A 14,232-nucleotide genomic window follows, 5' to 3' on the forward strand; every position below is an offset into this window, starting at 1 on the left:
ATAATGACTGTGTAGTTATGTAACATATTAATACTAGTATTATATTGAGATTCAACAGCAAGTATTACAGCTAATGTCATCTCCCAGAATGCTGATAGAACTGCTTTCAGAAACTTCTTGTGTGGCAGAATTACCAAACAGATCCAGGGAGGAAACAGAGACCCATGAAATCGGTTTGATTCTTTCCCAGATTCCATTTTTATTTTTTCCATTTTCGGGCTTTTCATTTTTGAGAATTTGGTTTTTAGCATTTTATGCAAATGTAACCCCAAGGCAGTATATAAAGTAATGAAATATAGACAATTTATGCAATTATAACTGAAAGGTTTTCATACCTTTTAAACATATTTAAGGGCAAAAACATTGTGTCCAACAAAACATCCTTTTTTGGGCATAAACACAAAAATACCAAAAATTGTAATGTAAAGAGGAAAAAAAAAAAAAATCGATCTTAAGACATACGACTGGATTTTTAGGAATTAATATGAGAATCGATTTAGAATCGGAAAATTGATTATTTTTTTTCAACACAGGCCTAGCTACTGTATCAACAATTTACCACAAACTCCCATTTTCTTGCTGCCAGTGTGTGTGTGATTGTTTCTAACAGTATCTACCTGTAAACCTGCTCCCTGACCAGGATGCAGCTTCTGGGGACCCGGGGATGAATCTCTGCTAACAACGTCAGGTTCATCTCCCACAGGAGGAGGATTAGGGAGAACAAAATATGCATCTAGCTTGGGCAATTTGGCTTTTTTTTGCTCCTTTTTTTCTTTTTCTTTGCGTTTTATCGCTCCACTTTTGTGTTTCTAACTCCCGCTCATGTTTAGGCCATAGGATTACTGCTCTGTTGACAAGGGATCCATGATGATGATTTTACCCAAAATACATTTGGAGATTCATTTGCAATTTTTGTTTTAATGTTAACTGAGTGTGAAAATCTCAGCAAAACATATTATACAAAGCTTTATATCTAATATGAACCAAGTGGTGCCACAAAAAAAATAAAAGGTGTCCAGTACATTTGGATGGAAACCCAAATCTGTAAGACAGTGAGAGGGAGAGAGAGCAGCAACCTACTGCTGTGAGCTGGACTGTGAAGACATGGCCGACACGGGAATTGTTGGACTGCATCCATGTTACGACTGAAGCATGAACCACCAGGAAGTAAAGGCACATCCTCCTCCTAGTTAATGATTATTTGGTTAAACAAACTTTCTTATCAACTTTCTGCATTTGACTGGCATGCAAAACTTTTTTCAAACCAATCAAGATCGGGGATCCAGGACAGCGTTAATGTCCCAGTCATTTTCAGCTTGTCAGTAACTCCACGTCACAGATGAGGGACATCAGAGATGTTTTGTGAATGAAACCGTCAGCTCTCCAAACATCTGCACTGGTTCTGCAGCTGTTTGTGTCCTTGCAGGGAGGCGAGTACAGGCAGATCTTTGTTTCCTGACAGAGAGACACTTTGTGGTTTGTGCTTTTGCAACTTCAGGATGCCATTTTCATACTTTTAATAAAAGCAACCAATGAAAACGTTTATCTTTGTGTCTGAATAGAATCAATGTTACCATGGAACCAACTTCCCCCTTTAAAACCAAACTTAAAACCTCTGTTTAGTAAAGCCTATAGTTAGTGTTTAGTAAACCTCTAGTTAGTTAGTGTTTAGTAAACCTCTAGTTAGTGTGTTTCTCTCTCTTTACAAGCAAACGTGAAGACGGAGGTTTTGCAAATCTCCACTTCAGCCGGAGTTTTCAGAACTGATAGTGTTTGGTGACTTTGAGCTTTGTTTTTGTGTAAACGAACGTCCAAAAGACATGAAAACACCACCGTTTTTGCTACATGTAAATGGGGCCTAAGACAACCCGCACTTTTTCAGTCTTATTTCAATATAAAAAACAGTGTGTTATATTCGGAGGCCAATACGGTACATCTGTACATGCTGTAGAAGTGTACAGTCGTGTGTGAGTCAGTTTGAAGTCACCTCCTGTCTTTCCTCCAGAGGTGTGTGTTCACTTGCGCCGTTGGAGCTCCGACACGCAGCATGAGAGCAGCGGGGGGCAGGAGCCCCCGCCAGGGCGGCAGGAGCCCCCGCCGGGGCTGCAGGAGCCCCCGCCGGGGCGGCCGCTGCCCTGCGTGTCCTTGGAAAGCGCTGTAGCACGGCTCATTAAAGGGGACACTGCTCTCCCAGCCACCCTCTCTGTTTCATCTCTGGAAACCAGCCAGATTTTAAAGATGCTGCGTAGCGAATGTGCGTGTGAGTAGAGCAGCCTGGCAGAGCTGATGAAGCGGAGCGGCAAGCCCCTTATTTGACAACATTCAGCCTCAACACGGCCCAAGACCTGCAATGTTTGTTTGAGGGATCCTTCAGCAGATGCTAACTCCGTGTAATCTTCTGCCTTCACTCTGCAGGGGTTTTTATTTTATTTATTTTTTATTTTTTTCTCTTTGTCTGCAAATATATTAATGGTTAATACCATGTTAGTAAAAACCTAAGGTGTATATATATATATATATATATATATATATAAATATATATATATATATATATATATATATATATATATATATATATATATATATATATATATATATATATATAAATATATATATATATATATATATATATATATATATATATATATAAATATAATTTTTTTTAAATATATTTTTCTTATATATTTTTTCTGCAGGAGTTTTTAGTCAAAAAATATTGTCCACAGGAGACTCTGTGGCTGCTGCTACGATACAGGCAGCTGGTTTAGAAGTTTAACTTCAGATGTCCTTGTCGCACTAAGAATGATTTTAAATGTGCAGGAGCAGGTGTTGCCATGGTGATCTGTCTGAATGATTTTGAGTTTTGATTGTTGCTTCACTGCCGTCACCCTGGGAGCACGGGCAGACGTGTGGTCTGTGATGAGATAGATTTACCCCAGAACGCTGAATAATAATAATCCAAACGGCTCACTGGCTGTACTGATACAGCTGATGAACCCGCCATCTCCAAGATGTTCTTGAGAAAATATCAGTCCCGAGCGGGTAATGCACCGAGTTCATCCAGCAGCGCACGTTTGATAAGTCCTTTATTTGTTTTAGGAGTTTATCTGCCAGGCGCAGGGCCGCGTTTGTGTACGATGGAGGTTATCTGCAGCGCCGGCCGACTATTACACTGCAGTCTGAGCTGCCTCCCAGATTCCACACCAGCTTTATCACACTTAGTGGAGATAATGTTGGTTGAACTGTTGCTTTTATGAATGACTGGTTTCTGTCTTTCATACTTGTATTAAAGTTTTGGGTGACTGTAATAAATGGCATCAGCCGAATAAAGCTCCTAGCCACATAAGTTTAGACATTACGGTGTACATTTCAGCCCCACTAGGGTCAAGGCTCCGTCGTACGCAGTCGGTGCACCTAATAACCTAATAAAATGCTTTTTGTTTTAGGAATATTGAGGACTAACCTATTACAAGAAATCCAATCATGTAGAACTTGCAGTTCCTTATTAAGGACATCATTTAATTCGCTGCATGAGGGCGCAGCATAATACAAGGTTAAATCATCCGCATAAAACACAACTTTTGCACTTTCAGTAGCCCAAGCTAGATCATTAATAAACACAGTGAACAGTAACGGTCCGAGGCAGCTGCCCTGAGGCACACCACACTCTAGATCCCTACTGTTCCATATGCCACCATTCAAATGCACCTGTTTTGATCGAGAAGACAAATAATTATGGTTCCACATTAATGCCAGTGGTCCAAAACCATAACATTCAAGTTTCTTTACCAAGAGCATAACTAATGTTTCGGATGCACTAAAAAATCTCACAGACCGTTTTTGCTACTCATTAGTGTGGAAGGATGGGATGTCGGACGCAGCTCGTGTCACCGAGCGTTTACACGAATACAAACGCCCAGGGCTGATTTAAGTGTTTGAACGGTCCAACAAAAAACAGGAAACAGGATGTCTACCTCACAAATGTATATGTGGACATGCCGTGGATCCAAGCCCTCAAACAAGAGGCTCAACCTGCGAGCACAAGCAGAAACTAAGCTGCTACCGAGGTAGACTACGCATGTTTCTGTCCTCTGAACCCGGTGCATCGGGTCCTGCCAGAAAAGGACCTGTGTTAGCGGAGGTTAGCAGCAGATCTCCACCTCAACTGAACAGCGTGGCTCAGGCTGTAGCTCGGGCTGTAGCTCAGGCTGTAGCTCAGGTGCATTTTCTCACTGCCTTGGGTAAAAAAACAACAAAGAAAGTATCAACACTTGCATATTTATTTTCTTTCAAGCAGTTGAGGTTCATTTCATGTCCTTTTCTGATGCTAGAGGAGCTCGGTGGCCTCTTTCTAGTAAATCTGTGCCTTAAAAGCCTCTCTATCTCTTAATGAGTTTGGATCCCATGGGCAGGGCAGGATTTGACTTCATCCCAGGCAGAAGCGCGTTTGAGGAGCCCGTCCAGAGAGTGGAGAAGTGGGCGGTGAGGGCTCCTCTGAAAGCATCAGCAAACCCTTTATTCCCATTGACTACGTTTACATGCAGTCAATATTCCGGTAACTGAAACATTGGGAATAATGTGTTTCCATGCGTGAGCTAACAGGGTTATCCCTGTTTACATGGTAATTAATCATTTGGGATACCTGGATCAAACCAGCGACGCAGGGAGAACATCATGACGCAATTCCCGTCATTTCTGCTTCTTGTTCCTGTATCCAAATCCAAAACAACAACAATAACAGCAACACGGTGGATAATCAACAGCCCAGTAGAAGTTGTTTTGTTTCTCGGCCCTGTAGTTCTCCTTTTTCAGCGTCTTCCAGCAGAGCTTGATCTGGTCTGGCGTTCCTACAAATCATACAAATCCTCCTTCGCGCACCTTTTGTAAATCTTCTATCCCGGTACTTTCTACCGTCTACAAATGCCAAAATGTTCATATCCTTCATTACATTTATGAAGTGATTAGTCTCCTCCTGGTCTTGTGTTTCTCCATGTTTATAAGAACTTCCTGGAATCAAAAGACCAGGATTCCTTGTGAACAGAACACGTGCAGAAAACAAATTCCTGTTCCGTTTGATGGGGATATTCCGTTAGGCGTTTACGTGACCAAATATTCAGTTAGAAAAGGAGGACCCCAGGGGTGTGTTTACATGGCCGTGTGCAACCGGGTTATTGCTAATATTGCAGGTAGAAAAGGGTTATTGACTGCATTGAAATGTAGTCATTGACTTTAACTGTAAGGAGAGAAAGGACTGGGCAGAAACGAGAGCGTCAGAGATGCTGAGGGTCGTCTGCCTCTACTCTCTCCCTCCCTTCATCCAGTTAGTTGGTGTAAATGCCTGCTCACGTCTCAAGGCTGAATTAAGCTTCTGCGTCACACCAACGCAGAGCACACGCCACAGCCGTGACGCCGTCGTGAACCCTTCGGACTTCTCCGTCTCTCCATTTGGTCGCGGTGCAAAACCCCCCGCGACCGCTAGTTAGCGATCTTTTTCTGAATGGTTTATCCGACTTTTTCCAGTCACAGTGAATCAAAGATATAAGGACAACTATTGTGCAAAAAAACAAAATAAAAAAAATCACATATAAACGAAGAAAAAAAGCCCTGAAAGTTCACGACTGCTTCAAACCGGAAACCGGAAATGCTTCGCTTCCAAGCGAACCAATCACAGCCCTCTCCGTCTGCGTGTGGTCTGAGTCGCTCGACGCGTAGTTACAATTTTTGGGAGGTGACGTCAGTGACGGCGCAGGTGACGGCGTGTGGTCTGCGTGGACGAAAACCACACGCCGTAGGCACGGCGTCGTTTTGACGCAGAACCATAACTCAGCCTTCAGGGGGCTGAGCAGGCCGTACTCTGAAACCCCTCATTCCCGTCTCACGGAGGAACCGTTTTTGTTGAGCATTTTAATACTGGAGGAGAAGCTGATCAGATAAGCTGACTAACTTTAGTGTATCAGTAGTCTAAAGCGGAGGCTGTGGGCTACACCCTGGATTTGTACGGCAGCAGGCCGTCAGGCGGCTGGATTTAGAGTGTCACATCTCAGCCTGCACAGCTGTACACAAGACAGGAAGATGAGGTTGAAAAAGAGGCTGAGAGGTAAAATCGAGGTTGACAGAGCTACGTGAGAGACAATTATAACAAAGGTTTTGGGTGTGACATGAGATTGCAGCATTTTGTGAGGATATAGAAGAAGAGAAATGGTCTGTCCAGTCCAGGAAATGTTTCCTGCTGCTCCTCAACTCCATAGTCATCTCCTTTTTGTTATTCACCCTCAAAATGACATGATTGTTCCCACGAAGAGGTCCACCACTTCTCTGTCCTCAGTCTCTTGTCCATCACTGATACACCCCCATCTGCGGAGTAATCAGATTATTTCTGCAGAAGGACTTGTACTGGGAGTCTGAGGTGTACAGAGAAGAGGAGTGGTGAGAGTACGGTACCCTGTGGTGCTCCAGGGCTGCTGGCCACCTGCTCACATGCTGCATAACTACTTACTACCATTTATCAAGTGCAAACCTTCTTTTGTTTGTTAAACTGGATTAAACAAAAGTTTAACGTCGTCTGTTGTCAAAAATAGCGTTTTTGTCAGCGCTCACAAAGCTGAGCCAACAACGAGGAATAGTTAGAAACGGTAGAATAGCTGTAGAAGATTACATGTGGAGACTGAGATGGTCACGCTAAGGGCAGGGCTGGGGATCCATTCACATGTCAAGATTCAATTCCAATTCTTAAGATTCAGAATCGATTATCAAGATTCAATTCCGATATTGATCTGGGTCAGTGTTATTAAAACTGTTTTTGAGCTGTTGCATGAATTATATGACTGTAGTTCTGCAACATATTAATACTAGTATTATATTGAGATTCAACAGAAACATTGTGTGGGTCAGAATTACCAAACAGATCCAGGGCAGCAAACAGAGGCCCAATGAAATTGGTTTTATTTTTTCCCACATTCTGTTTTAAATTTTTCAATTTTCGGTCTATTTCAGTTTTTCATTTTTGAGAATTTGGTTTTTATTTAATTTTTTTTATTGCATTTTATGCAAATGTGACCCCAAGACAGTATATAAAGTAATGAAATATAGACAATTTATAGACGCTATGTAAATCTGCATCTGTGAAGTCAAGGCTTTTCCAAATAAAAGATAAAAATTTAGAAAAATATAACTGATGTCACACATGAACCTGTGGAGGGTTGCAGCTCTTAATGTAATGTAATTTTCTCTTTAAAACTATCAGTTTACATTTGTGTATTTATTTTTGAAAGCGGTCGGTGGTTCAGGTCAAACCTGAGACCAAACAGAGGTTGATCCCGGTATGTGTGACTGCTCTGTTGCTCCTGGAGCCGCGCCACGGCTAACAGCTCTCCGTCTGTGTGCAGGTTCAACTACAGGTCAACTCACCACCTCACCACCAACGGCTTCTACGAGTTCCTCAACTGGTTTGACGAGAGGGCCTGGTACCCTCTGGGCCGGATCGTCGGGGGCACAGTAAGTATCTCCTGTTCCCTCCGTGTGTGTCGGGCAAAAGTACAGGCGTCGCTACAGCACACATCCCATCTCTTCTGTATGTCGCCGTTTTAATCCGTCCCCAGAGACACTTCAGCACATTCTGCTCCGCTTCTAAAACAACCGCTTGACTGTTCTGACTTTGCATCATCCAGCAGATGGTCTCGGAGGAAAGAGAATAATATACATCTCTGCATTGAAATCCCTGGTAAAGACGGGGCTTTGCATGGAGCTGAAAGCAGGAGACCTCGGGGGGGTGTTAAGAAGTTTATGTTAATTGGTAATAGAGGGGTTTGTTACGGCGTATAGAGATCATAGACATAAAACTGGCCAATTATCATCATCATCATCATGGCCGTGATCAGAGGCTGGGATCGCTTCCTCCTCCTCGCTGCAACGGCAGAATTACCTTGGAAGGTTTTCAGCTCTCAGCAAGGACCGACAATGTTTTGAATCCAAGGATCTGCTAAGCTTTTATTCACTCAGCATTATGTCTGTAGCTTTCAAGACGTCTCCAAAGAAATCGGAGTTCACGGACTGTTAAGTGAGCGAGGCCCAGCATGCCGCTGGGTCTGTAGACGGGCTGAGAGCTGCGAGACGGTTTAAAAGGCTCCACCACAAGTGTTACGTTAACTTCCTGTCTTGTGTCAGCAGCTGGCGTGTTTCTGCGTTTTAGTGTGAAGCCACAGCGATCATAGCTGGAGAGTCTCTCCCCTTTTGTCAGTCTCACGCTGCAACCACAAACATGCAAACTAGAAAACAATCTTTCACTGAGAAGCTCCTTTAGTGTTCACTGTAGCAGCAATAAGCTCCGTCTGAATCTCGCTGTCGCTCCAATGTGGATCCTGTTGATATGTTGAACGCTTCTGTGTAGAGATGCACCGATCAGGATTTTAAGGGCCGATCACCAAAATCAGTATCTGCAGATCCCAATATTGATGATCACCAATCACAGCGTGAAATCCATAAATTCGTCAATATTGTTGTCTCATGTACACGACACTGACATTGTATTATTAGGTCTAAAAATTAGGAGATGAGAAAGTATCATGAGCCGCGAACCCTACGCCGTAGGCTCTACGTTGGTGTAACGCGGGACCATAAACCAGCCTGTAACACGCCGGCTGACTCCGCGCTCCCAGCGTAATCAGCCGGCCGAGTCCTAACAGTTTCCCCCCTTTGTTGAAATGTCCACATTGCAAGAATTGTTGCCCTGTTGTCATCCTTTTTGGTAAAATGTAACCAAACCTTCGAGCGTTTAGGCCGCTTTGTCCCCGTGTTTTCCTGCTGGGCGCGAATGCGCACGGTTGGCAACGTGCTTGGTGACGTCATTCGCGCCCACTGGAATCGATAAGGGAATCGTTTGCGAAAAAGGCAAACGATTCCAAGGAATTGAAACACTGGGAACCGGTTCTCCATTCCCATCCCTAATGAGCAATATGTAACCCTTTAGAAACCACTTAGACACGACTCACAAAGAGTAAGTGTAGTTTAGTAGCTTCAGCTTTCCTGTGGTAATAACAGTAGACATTTCATTCTCTAAAAGTTGATACAAGTTGTAAACTCTAAACCTTAGTTTTCCTGTGATAAGAGGAATTAAATCTTAAGATAAAAATGAATTATGATAGCATCCGCCGTGTGTGAGGAAACTCTAGAACTCTTAATGTCACTCTTGAAGCGACTGACACGACTGTCGTCCTGCGTGAGGGTTTGAACTGTATAAATTCTGGTATAACTCTGGGGAACATTCATCAGTGAAATAATTACGACGCAGCAACGCTAGGGGCATTGCTCCTGTTCTCTCTCTGCCTTAGCAGCAGCCAACTTTGAAAACTCAATATACTCATTCGTGTGGAAAAACTTTCAAATGTCTTATCAGCTTCTTTGTGTTGAAATTATATATATATAGTTATAACATTCCTACTCAGGGTGTCTCTTTGCACTTTGCAAACTGCAAATATTTGTCCTATTCAGACATTGTAAAACTCCCACACCGGCGACTATTATTTTCCGATCTCTGATCAAAACCGATAGGGGCATTATCGGCCGATACCGATCGGTTGTCGATCGATCGGTGCATCTCTAGCAAAGCTGCTCTAGAAACGCCGCCGATTCCAATTAGGAGGCTGGAAATGCACACATGCCCCTTTAAGAGGGATAAACTAACAACATTAAGTCTTGTTTTAAATCAAATCTCTGCTGTTTTTAATAGAAACATAAACACAATTTCTGTCCACTAATTGTTGATTATTTTGAAATGCTGTTAGATTCCTCATTTATATATCGCTGTTGTGGACTGAAACCAGCTCTTTTAGCTCTCACGTCAGTCTTATTTATAACACGGGTGTTTTCCACAGGTGAAGAAGGAAATGTTAACCTCTAAAGGAGAAAGTCTGACCCCCTCCTCCCTCCCGCAGGTGTACCCCGGCCTCATGGTGACGGCAGGACTCATCCACTACGTGCTGAACCTGCTGCACATCACCGTGCACATCCGGGACGTGTGCGTGTTCCTGGCGCCGGTGTTCAGCGGCCTGACCTCCATCTCCACCTTCCTGCTGACCCGGGAGCTGTGGAACCAGGGCGCGGCGCTGCTGGCCGCCTGCTTCATCGCCATCGTGCCGGGATACATCTCCCGCTCCGTGGCCGGCTCCTTCGACAACGAGGGCATCGCCATCTTCGCCCTGCAGTTCACCTACTACCTCTGGGTAGGCCCCCCCCCCCCCCCCTACAGTCCTCCGGCTGCAACAGGAAGTCTTTCTCTGCATGAGCTGAGGATCTATTTAGGCCATGTCCCAATATTCCCCCTACCCCTACTTTTCAGCACTACCCCTAAATTTTGCGTGTTCCCGTGAGGGTAGTGGTGTCCCAATTCCTCTTTTCACCTAGTGGTAGTGAAGAAAACTAGTGTAGTTGCTATGAATCTGTCCCTACGGATGGAGGGATTTTGGATGCTGACTAGCTGAACTAGGGCCAGAAAGATTTCCCAGAATGCTTTACGTCATCATTTGCAGACTGAATAAAAAAAAAACAACATGGCAGACATTTCTTATTTTTTAGTGAATAGCGAGAAATATATATTTTACTTTCATAATATTCACTCAGGGAATGTACATAATTACTCTCCCGTTGTTGCGAAGTCTTTTTCAAACCTTGCCAGAATAATGGTTGATTTATGGTTCCGCGTTACACCAACGCGTAGGTTACGCAGCGCCATACGTCGTACCCTACGCCGCTCCCTACGCCGCTCCCTACGCCGTTCCCTACGCCGCTCCCTACGCCGTTCCCTACGCCGTTCCCTACGCCGTAGGCTCTGCGTCGATTTAACGCGGAACCATAAATCAGTTCCGTAGCTGGCAGGCAGAAATCCCGAAATTTTCGGAACAAATTTCTTTACAGGCGTAGCTACAACTGTTAGATTTCATCTATTAAACCAACATTTATCTTCCTAAATGATTTATTTCAGCCAGCGGTAATTCTCCACAAGTGCCCTAAAATCTGTCCCTTCTTTTTTAGGGGGAGTGATAGTGAGGGAGGGCTAGTGGTAGAAAGTAGGGGGTGTATTGGGATTGGCCCTTAGTCCACAGTTCACTTGTCAGTACCACTCAAGGTGACAAAACTTGCTTATGATTTTTGAAAAGATCCATGTCTGTAGATAATATTTTGGTATGATAACCTTCCTGAGTGGCAGCTGGATCAGAGTTTGAGTGACATTATGTGATGATTCTGTCCTTGGTTAACCTTCTTAACACTATCTTAAGTACACACAGAACTTGATAGCCCAACTATAATCAGATCTTGACATATTCCCATTAATAACAATGTTAATTTTGTTTACAATATTATGTTTATAATGTTTATAAAACTAAGCTGGTTCCTTCATGTCCTGTATTTGCAGATAAAGAGCAGTTTGTGACATCAGCCTAGTGGCTGTTATAGTTTAATAGGAGCCTAATGATGCTCTTCTAGTTTAAGTCTCACAATGACCTGTAACAATGATATATTATGGGGTATATTATACATTTCCTGAATCCTTATGGTCCTGTGAGTATTCCAGTTTTTGTATTTTGTGTCTCTGTTGTTCCTAGATGACACAGGGATAAAAGATAGTATATCATTTAAGTGAAAATTGTGTAAAAATGTGTGTTGTTTATAGTTTAAAGAGCTGCAGTGACCTCTATGTTGGTCAGAAAGATTCACATCTTAGCTTGAATGAATGCTTAAAAGGTCCCCTTTAAAATGATACCAAAGACAATATTGTGAAACATTGACAGATATCCTGTACATGAGTCTAAACCAGGATATGCACCAGCATACAAAATGTAATTTTCTGAACTTCATGAGCTGATAACTATGATCCAGCTGCCACTCAGGAAGGGTATCATACCGAAATATCATCTACAGACATAGATATTTTCACAAATTATAAGCAAGTTTTGTCACCTTGAGTGGTTCTGATACAATCAGAGGGCGGAGGTGTTAAGCTTCCTGCTGTGTTTCAGTATCAGTATGCAGAAGGATGTTAGCTAGAACTGAACAGTAGTGCTGTCATGCAATTTTAAAAAAATTGAGAGATTAATTAAGATCTGTAAGCAAAGGCTGGCTTCATCATCACGATTATTGAAAATGCTAATGGCAATTCAAAGGTACACATGGCAAAACTGCAGAAGAGGTTGCAACTAAACTAACAGATGTTATGGTAAATGTTACATCCTGGTTTAACAACTGTTTTTTACAACTGAATGTTTCTAAGACAGTTTGTATGTTCCTCTCCAAGGTTCATAGTCGTGTTGTAGAACAGGGTGTTCTCATCTTAGGAGAGAGACTACAGGTTGTCTCAGAGTACAAGTATTTAGGAGCACACATTAATCTCAAATTCAAAACCCACATCAAAAAAGTCTGCAATAAGGTCAAGTTTAGTTGATCAAATTTCAGGTTTACCCGTGACTTTCTTTCAACTGAAGCAGCAAAGCTTTACCTTCGTTCAATGGTTCTTTCCCACATTACTTACAGTACTGCCTGATAAGTTGGTCAAATGCACACATTACTGATTTAAAACCCCTGGAGTCACTATATAAACAAGCACTCAAAAACCCTAGATAAGAAGCCATTCACTTATCATCACTGCCAGATCTGAAAAAAGTATAATCTGTTTAGCGGGGAAAATCTTATTAAATACAAAAATCTCTGCTTGGTTTTTAAAATCATGCACGGGTTAGCTCCTCCTCCTCTATCTGGCTTCATGGAACTCAAATCTACCTCCACCAGGGTAACTAGAGGTGCAGCTAGGGCTGACTGCACATGCCCAGTTAGAATCAGTGCCTTTAGCCAGGCAGTCTTCTCCTTCAGAGCATCCCGTCTCCATCCTACTACTCTTTAAAAGTAGTGTTAAGAAGTGTCTCCTGGAGAACCAACACTGTCAACACTGATCCGTTGTGTGTGTCTGCTTGCTGAGAAAAGCTGCAACGAGAAAAGCAACTTGAGGTGTTTTCATTTCATTACATTATTGTGGCAGATCAAAACATTGATATATAATATATAAAGTCATTAGGGCCCAAGCACTTACAGTGCGAAGGCCCTATGGTATCTGTAGGAATTTATTTTTCTCATTTTTTTCCCTTGTTTTTATTTTTCCGACAAAGTGAGGGCCTTTTTTCCCCCTAAACGTGCCCCAAAAGTCACCTAATTTTGCACCAAGCCAGGCCTGTCGAAAAATGTGATATTTAATGGTTTGCATTAATGGGCGTGGCCTAATGGCTCAACAGCGCCCCCTAGAAAACTTTGTGCCTCAAGCCCCACAATACGGTTTGACGTACATGCACGAAAATTGGTACACACCTGTATCATGTCGCAACTTAAAGAAAAGTCTCTTGGCGCCATGGCCGAAACCCAACAGGAAGTCGGCTATTTTGAATTAATTTTGCCGCAATTTATGCCATTTCTTCAGCCGCTTCTTCACCCGAACCGTAACGTGCACCCAGGTGTGTTATACATCAAAATGTGCGTCTCCATCCTGCGACGACGCGCATTACTTTTCTCATTCAAAAGCGTTACCGTAGCGACGCTAGACGCACAAAAAGCACGCCCCCCCTTCATCTGATTGGTCAATGTTAGTGTGATAGTCCCTATTTTCTGCCATAACTTTTGAATGGTTTGATACAGAGAGTCGTGGGTGGTTTCATCCACTAAATGTCCAGGCCTGAAGAATCTACATCAAGTCATACAAGCTTCCACTGCAGCCTGAACGTGCACAAGGGTGCGAGGGCCCGTTCATAAATTCATAATTTATTAATATTTTTAACAGACTTGAACAGATGCAGCCATTTACATCCACTTGGCAAGAACAAGCCAAGAACCACAGCACACGTCAGCACGTCAAGAACACATTTTTATTTACTTTGACTGCCCTGAAGAGATCGAGACTTAAAAAAGAAACTGAAATAAAGAGCTCTGCTGGAGCCTAAGCTATAAACCTGGACCCAAAACAAATCAGATATGGAAAACATGAGCAGCTGTAAGATTGTGACTCATTTAAATCTGTGTCTATTGGACGTGGAAAAGGACAATGGCTTGATGAAGTGAACCCCGAGTGAACCACGATGGCCTCGTCCTCCTCGTCCTCTATCTCTGCGTCCCACAATCCCCTGCAGCGGAGCTGCTCATAACTGTTGCTCCCAGCGGAGCTCCTGTCGGGTCGGGGCTCAGCCATCCTGGCTCGTCCTC

The 14,232-nt window shown here is 43.1% G+C and overlaps 1 protein-coding gene across 1 annotated transcript in view; it reads left to right on the plus strand.

Moving 5' to 3' along the window:
* Positions 1-14,232, plus strand: part of LOC133425010 (dolichyl-diphosphooligosaccharide--protein glycosyltransferase subunit STT3B) — a 65,568-nt gene that overhangs the window by 22,866 nt on the left and 28,470 nt on the right. Inside the window, exons 2-3 of the mRNA XM_061715653.1 lie at positions 7,386-7,494; positions 9,930-10,217. Coding sequence (XP_061571637.1) covers positions 7,386-7,494; positions 9,930-10,217 — 397 coding nt within the window. The remainder of the gene's footprint in view (positions 1-7,385; positions 7,495-9,929; positions 10,218-14,232) is intronic.

The sequence above is a fragment of the Cololabis saira genome, chromosome 3 (assembly GCF_033807715.1).
Source record: "Cololabis saira isolate AMF1-May2022 chromosome 3, fColSai1.1, whole genome shotgun sequence".
In the NCBI taxonomy this organism is placed as follows: domain Eukaryota; kingdom Metazoa; phylum Chordata; class Actinopteri; order Beloniformes; family Belonidae; genus Cololabis; species Cololabis saira.